The sequence below is a fragment of the Chinchilla lanigera genome, unplaced genomic scaffold (genome assembly GCF_000276665.1).
Source record: "Chinchilla lanigera isolate Chin_1 unplaced genomic scaffold, ChiLan1.0 scaffold00169, whole genome shotgun sequence".
NCBI classification, from domain to species: domain Eukaryota; kingdom Metazoa; phylum Chordata; class Mammalia; order Rodentia; family Chinchillidae; genus Chinchilla; species Chinchilla lanigera.
In genome coordinates, this window is record NW_004955570.1 from 381,484 (window position 1) to 389,013 (window position 7,530).

Sequence of the window (7,530 nt, forward strand, 5' to 3'; positions counted from 1 at the left end):
CCTTGGATTCCTGGTCACACCTATTTATTTAACAGAAAAAGTGGGGTCTTTCAGTGGGGCGGCATTTGGAGACATGGGAGGGCAACACTGCAGTGTCAGAAGGGTCTTCCAGCTCTCTCACTGGCATCGTGGTTGGTATTGCAGACAGATGGCACCTTGAGCAGAAGTGGGATGCAGTGAAAGGAGGCACCTGAAAGGAGACAGCAGGGCAAAGATGGCCGGGGTTTGCAGTCAGGGGAGTGGAGGCGCAGAACAAAGGCAGCCCTGAGACTCCCAGCCCACCGCGCCCTGACCTCCCATCAGCCCTCTGCCCAGCCACACTCACTTGCCATTCAGTCATCGATGCACCTCTCTGTGGAGGAGAAACAACATCAGGTCTGGCAAAGGTGTGTGTGTGTGTGTGTGTGTGTTTCATGTCTCCATGCTAGGACGCCTGCATTGCCATTGGCTGCCTCAAGTTCAGCCTGAGGCAGCTGAAAAGGTTTTAAGGGTTCCATGAATTCAGAGCCAAAGGATGGGCAATCGAAGGCTGTGCTTCACAGCTTCTCTGCCATAAAGTTTTTTACCTGGTGGTGGCCCTGGTGGTATCAGCATTGGCCTGTGTGGCCCGGGTAGAGACCCTGGTCCAGGCCAATCCACTTCATACAAAAGTCATCTCTGCTTCGGTAATGAGCAAGCCCCAGGGAAAGGTGGAGCTGGCCCAGCAGAGTAAGACCCACACTATGGAGAGGAGGTGGCACAAGAAAGTGAGACTCAGAAATGTGGATGTGGGTCTAAAATTTTCATCTGTATATGACTTGTCTAAACTATCACAGGGAACGTTTTGGGTCAGAAGCCCTGGGAAGCAATACACTCCAAGTTAGGAGTCACCATTCCTCCAGTGACTGGGCCAGGAGGCTGAGGGTCTCCTGCATTCTTTTCCTGGTGGGGCCGCATCGGTGCGGACAGACCCCGCATTCCCATCCCCTCTCCCCAGCTCATAATTACCCATGGGGTCGAGGAAGAAGATGTTTTTATCAGCGAAGCCCAGAGTCATGGCAATCTTGACAAAGCGCTCCTTCAGTTCAGGACTCAGCACCATGGTCCTCCCTGTAGCCAAGATCGAGGTGATTGGGCAACAGAAAGAATTTTGTAATTCATTTTAATTTTTTTTCACATAAGGTCTTTCTACATTGTTCAAGGCCACCTTAAACTTGCAATCCTCCTGCCTCAGCCTACCCAGTGGTATAATGACAGGGATGGGCCCTGCCTCACTGCATAAACTCTGCTGCGTGAGTGGAGGAGGCCTCAGACCTCTTTCCCATGGGAAGTCTGTGGAAAGACCTCCTCCCTGAGAGTGGGGCTTGAACTAGAGGAGACATTGGGTTTGGGGGGAATTGGAGCTCCCTCCTGCAACTCTGACCAGGACCCAGGTCCCCACGGGGATGGAATGACAACCCACCTAAAAGAGTGACCACCAGCTGCACCCTGTCTTTGATAATCACTTTGAAGAACACGATGGCAAACTGCTTGTAGTCGGTGGCTACCACTATCATGGTGAAGTTCTGTATTTCGCTGAGACCTGCAGTGTATAAGACAAGGGCTTATCCTTTCCAGAGCAGGAGGAAGAGACTGTCCCCTTCCAGCCAGTTAGCAGGGGCTTCTGCCCGCAGGACTGCACCTGTGTAGAGGAGCAGGGAGGGCTGTGCCCTTGCAGGAGCGCTCTGCCTCCCACATCCCAACCCCAGTCCACCCCGCCAGGACTCACTTGTATTATCCACCATGGTGAACTGGCTGGGCTGCCCACTTGGGACTACAGTGTTGCCCCAGTGCTCACAGTCCTGTTTGCTGTGCGAGTGAGAGAAGATGGGTAGTGAACGGGGAGAGGACACAGTCTGGGTCCCCCGGGCTATGTGAAGTTGGGCTCTGGCTGCAGCAGGATTCTGCAGTCCCTGTCCAGCCCAACCCATGACAGCCTCTCCCCGACCATGACAGGGGCCCCGCATCACCCACATCCACTGCCCTGATCCTGGCCGTTTAGCAGCCCCTGGCCAGGCCCTGACTAAGGCTGCTTTGCTGCCTCCTAAGGTGAGGCTCTCTGAGTCAAGGTCCCCCAGGCTGTGATGAGACCAATGTTTATTTTAATGATGGTGGAGGTTGCGGTGGCAGCAGTACAGGTGTTTAAACAAAGGGCCTTGCCGGGCATGGTGGTGCATGCCTGTAATCCCAGCACTCAGGAGGCTAAAGCAGGAGGATTGTTGTGAGTTCAAGGCCAGCCTGGGCTACAAAGGTGAGCTCAAGACCAGCTAAAACTGCATAGCGAGACCCTGTCTCAAATAAGGCAAAAAAAAAAAGTCTTGACACTTACAGCAATTGCCCTTTTTCATTTTTCATTTTAAGACAAGGTCTCCTTACATTCCCCAAGTTGTATTCAAACTTGTTATTCTCCTGCCTCAGTCTAGGGAGCTGAGCTTAGCAGGATTATGGGCATATTGGCTCTTTTGAGGTCACATCTCTGTAAGCCCTAGAAAGAGGCCCTGGGTAGGATCCCTTGCTGGGTCCAGTGTCCCTCCTCCCCTCTGCAACACTCTTTTCTTGTTTTCTCCTGTGTTTATCCTGCACCCACTTATGAATTTTAGTGGAATGGAAAGAGGAAGAGTTGGAGGGAGCAATAAAATGCAAAAGCAGGGGAAGTGGGAAGGGAAGGAGAGACAGAGGAACAGAGGGGAAAAGATTGATTTGGTGCAGAGCAGTGAAATGAATGAGTTTCCCTCATTTTGTAAGCTCCTTGGTTATGTACGGCATGTTTCTACCTCTCAGACCCCCAGGAGTTGTCACTTACCGGAGCCAGGTGGAGACGACACTGAAGCTGTGGTTGGCTTCAAGCTTATAGGTGATTCTGTGCATGGCTGGTTTGCCTTCCCTTTGAACTGTGTTCTCTGCCCCACCAATGGTGAACCACTTCCCCTGAAACTGCAAGGGGGGAATGACAGGCGAGCTTAGGAAAAGCCCCTGAGCCACCCCCATGTGGTCCCTGCTGGTACCTCTGGGAAGTACGGCCCATGAATTGCCTGCTCTGAGGAGCTCACAGAAACTTGGGTCCTCCAGGGCTAAGAGGCACACTGGATGAGGAGTTAGACTTGAGCTGTCAGGAGTGGGATGGTGCTCCCAAGAGGCTAGCGGGTGTTAGAGAACCTCATTTTTGCAGTAAACAGGGACTAAAGTTGTCCTCACCAAACATGCACAAGTCCAGGCCTCCCCAAGTCCTCCCACTGAGCAGTGCCCCTGAGTCCATTTACCTCTTGCACACTCTTCCCACAGTCACTGTCTTCTGAGACCCCATATAGCTGCCTTCCCAGAATCCTACCTTTTTGTCCTGGAAGTCTGGCTGCCGGGGGACCTCACTCAGAACTGAGCTCTGGGTCATTTCCAGAGTAGAATCCTTGGCTTGGGTCTGCCAGGCCCCCATCAGGATGAGGCCAAGACACAGGAGACCCGGGGCCATTGCTTTAGGGCAGCTGTTGGGCTGGCGGGTACTGGAGAAGGAAGTGGAGGTCTGAGCACAAGCAGTGGAAACTATTTCTGGTCTACAGTCTGGCTCCGCCCTAGGCTGGGCTGACCCTTCCACTGGCAAATCCACCAGTGGTGAACAAATTGCTAGCAACTTCTTCAGAATCACATGGCAGTATACGATTGCCCAGGGTTAGGATTGTGCAAGGTAGAAAAACAGCAAGGTGACAGGAGAAAGGAGGGACATACACAGACCTCCACAATGTGTCAGAGAAGAGCTTTCTCCGTGAGCTCACTGTGCTTCTGCCCTTTATCTCATTGGCCCTGTCTGTGGGTCAGCAGCTAGAATTCAAACAACCTGCCATGTCTGATTCTGTGAGCACAGTGTGTGTGTGTGTGTGTGTGTGTGTGTGTGTGTGTGTGTGTTAGAGAGGCAATGTCGATTTACTGTACCCACAAAGTACAAAAAACATGCCAGGTATGGTGGCCCAGGCCTACAATACCAGCACACAGGAGGCTGAGACAGAGGGATTTTTGGAATTTTGAGGCCATTCTGGGCTATACAGTGAGTTCCAAACCAGCCTAAATCACAGAGGGAAACCCTCTCTTAAAACAAGAAAGAAAGAAAGAAAGAAAGAAAGAAAGAAAGAAAGAAAGAAAGAAAGAAAGAAAGAAAGAAAGAAAGAAAGAAAGAAAGAAAGGGAGAGAAATCACTGTGTGCCTTCCTTTAGGTCTTGGGTCCTTTTGGAGCTTGTAAAGGTCAAGGAATGGTGGTACAGCAGGCAATGGACATTCTGGACAGAGAAGGACAGGGTATCTGCCCTGAGTCTCCTAAGCCCAGGTCCTGGCCTTCACAGGAGCCCTAGGCCAAGCTCTAAAGCAGGGTGTGATATCTTGAGCCCCTCTCCTTCCCCACACCTCTGCCCCCATTTATAGGAGCAGACAGGATAACAGGAGACCTTTGGGGAATTGCATTCTCTCATGAGAGCCCAGCAAGTAAAGATCCAGAACCAGGTCATGGGCCATAGATGTGGACACAGACAGAGCTGAGTGCTAAGGCATCAGTCACAGTTGAGAGCTGAGCCCGGGTAAGTTGAGAGTAGGGGATCTGCAGACAGGAACCTCCCAGGGTTAGATAGGCTGTGCTCTGGTGCTATATCCAGCAGTTGCATGAGGTGCCAGGATTTTACCTTTTCCTTGAGAGATCTTTCAGAGCAAACCTCTGTCTCTGGCTACATCTGTGGGCTGAGGAGCCCCTTGGGTATCAGAACTGTCCCTGAGATGGCTGATCCCAGACTCCTCTATGAGAAAGGCTGTTTCCTCACTGGGGCTCCAGCCAGCATCCTGGGGAGGCAGCAATGAAGCTCAGGGCCTATGAAGTGACCTTTAAGGATGGCTCACCCATGAAGGCCATGACATCATGGATGCTTGAGTTGAGGCTGGACTGGGATTCTGGCTTTGTGTGGGTTCAGAGGGGCACTCACTCATTCTACTCTTCTGCTTTTTATGTCTCTGTCTGAACTCTGGGGTCATCGCCCTCAAGGAAGCGGCTTCACAGGAGGTCTCTAACTGTTGAGTAGTGTGCACACCAGACATCCCTCACTGTACCCTCCCCACCTGGGCTGGATGATGTAAAGACAGGAAGTGAAGCTGAACAGAGCAGTGGCCACAAGATCCTGCCACACACTCCCGTCCCCCTCCCTGTCTTCTCCCAGCCTTGGGAACTCCACCACCACATCTCCCTATAATCTAGAAATATATCCTCAGCTGGGCCTTGTAGTTTATGTCTGTAATCTCAGTACTACAGGAGGCTCTGGCAGGAAGATTGCAAGTTGGACCCAGCCTAGATCACTTACTGAGACACTGACTCAAAATGGAAAATAAAAGTAGTACTTGACCTCTCCTTTGGTGAATGAAGCCCAGGGAAGATCCAGGAGAGCATGGGGAGCACTGCTCAGCCTTTTGTTTCAGGATCAACTTAGAAAGTAAGGCAGGAGCTATGATATATTGGAAAATACATTTAATTCTACCAAGGTTATATTTTCTGCTAAGTCATTCGTTTCAGGCCTGTGACATATACCTGAGAGTGACATTTGAAACATAGAACCTGTCACGGTGAATATTCTGAACTGGAAGAAAAAAATGGGTAAAAATAATTCATAACACAGAATTTTACCTTGGGTAGGAAATGTCCCCAAAAGACGAACTCGTGCTGATGAAAGCTCCTGTGGTTATTTCAAGAACACTGATTGTTAGACAACAAAAATGAAAACTTGGATTGCAACAGTGATTTGCACAACTGAGGCCCAGAATAAACCTTTTCCCCTTAAAGTTGTTGCCATTGAATATTGTGTCCATGCAATGAGAAAGTAACTAAGAGATGCCCTAGCTTTTTTCCTACTGAAGCCCTTTCACAAAACTTTTATGTCCACCCACAGTGGCTGAGCTAACTGCCTCCTAAGATCCCAATCTATTGATACTATCACCTGGGCTCTTAGTTTCCAACATATGGGTTTGACAGGGACATATATATCCAAACAACAGCAGCAGCCTTGCCTTTTGGAGCTTTCTACCCCTTTGCCCAGCCCTAGAGGAAGAAGGTTGTGCCTCCATGCTTGGTCCTTAAATAAGAGCTGGCCTAGGATCAGCACAGGGTCATAGAGGAGCATGGGAAAACAACAGAGACAAAGAATGGCTTGGGGCCTGGCTGAGGGATGGAAAGTAGTTGGTGCCATCAGAGACTGGGGCTGAGAGATGGGCAGGAACAGGGGTCTCAGAAGCCAGGCTTACTGGGTGTCATATTTGCTCAGACTTGAGATTTGACTCCACTCAAGACTTGGGCCTTGACCTGCTTCTCTGGTCATGAAGCAGGATATGCCCAGGGCTGGCCACAGCTTGGGGTCCCCTGCATGGTTCAAGGGCAGTGAGGCAGAATGGGGACTGCACAGAAAGGTGAATGCCATCTTACCCATGATCAAAGGAGAGCTTTGCCAAGTACTTGGGCAGAGGGGCTGATCACGAGGTTTCTCCCTAGATTTAATAAGGAAGTAGTCAAGTTTATTAAAGAGTTTGAGAAGCATTGGCACTAGATCTTCTCTAAAGTTCTTATAGAATTCAGCAATGAATCTGTCTGGACCTGAGCTTTTGTTAGTTGGTAGTTTTTTATTATTTCTTCAATTTCATTAGCTGACATTAGATTATTTAGAATTTTTATATCATTTTATTCAACTTTGGTATTTCCAAAGTATAAGTTCCCATAAGTATGGTATGGGAACTCTGGTATGGTCTTACTGGCCTTATCATTTAATAGTAGAAACTGTCTAATTTCTTCCTTAATTCTGTCTGTGACCCATGGGTTGTTCAGTAAGGTATTAAGTAATTATAATGTATTTTGTGGTTTTGTAATGGCAAAAATCTGGCTGTATTCCATAAGAGACCGAAGGACTTTTTAGAACAAATAGAGTTTTATTAATTAGACCAGTCACTTCTCATCCCCGACTTGCAGGTCAGGAATGTGGGCATGAGCCTGTCTTTGTTCCCACCTTATGTACATTTTTGGTTTCCATGGTAACAGATTGGAATGTTGTAGCCCTGGCCACACATTGTTTTCCTTGTGCCACATAACTGGGTCAGCTCTGGTCATGAGCCCAACCATAATGATTTATACTTTCTGTACTCTGTTCTATATGTCCCCCTTTAGATAACTGTACATTTCCTTTATGGTTACAATGTTTATCTAGGGCCACGAAAGGGATGAAACAACCCAGGCAGGGTCATAGGTGGTTATCTGGGCCCGGGTGTTCTTTGTCTTTGGAGAAGCATTCCAGGGCTGAGTCAGGACTGCAAAGTTAACTTTTTTATAACCCCTCTGGGATGTTTCTCAAGATACATTTTGAGGCTTGCACTAAGACTAGAATTATTTTATCTTAAAATGGTATGCTGAGTCACCATCCCCCACAGTTTCTTTTGCCCTTGATTTCCAATTTCATTGCACTATGATCTGATAATATGTATGGCATAATTGCAATTCCTTTGCATTTA

General features: G+C 48.9%; 1 protein-coding gene across 1 annotated transcript; it reads right to left on the reverse strand.

The window, feature by feature from the left end:
* Window positions 1-859: 859 nt before the first annotated feature.
* On the reverse strand, window positions 860-3,484 carry LOC102023408 (neutrophil gelatinase-associated lipocalin-like). The gene is made up of 5 exons (XM_013509381.1): window positions 3,347-3,484; window positions 2,822-2,952; window positions 1,748-1,827; window positions 1,442-1,561; window positions 860-1,089 (listed from the first exon to the last, which is right to left on the reverse strand). The coding sequence occupies exons 1-5, from the start codon at window positions 3,482-3,484 to the stop codon at window positions 860-862; spliced, it is 699 nt and encodes a 232-aa protein (XP_013364835.1).
* Between the last annotated feature and the right edge of the window lie 4,046 nt (window positions 3,485-7,530).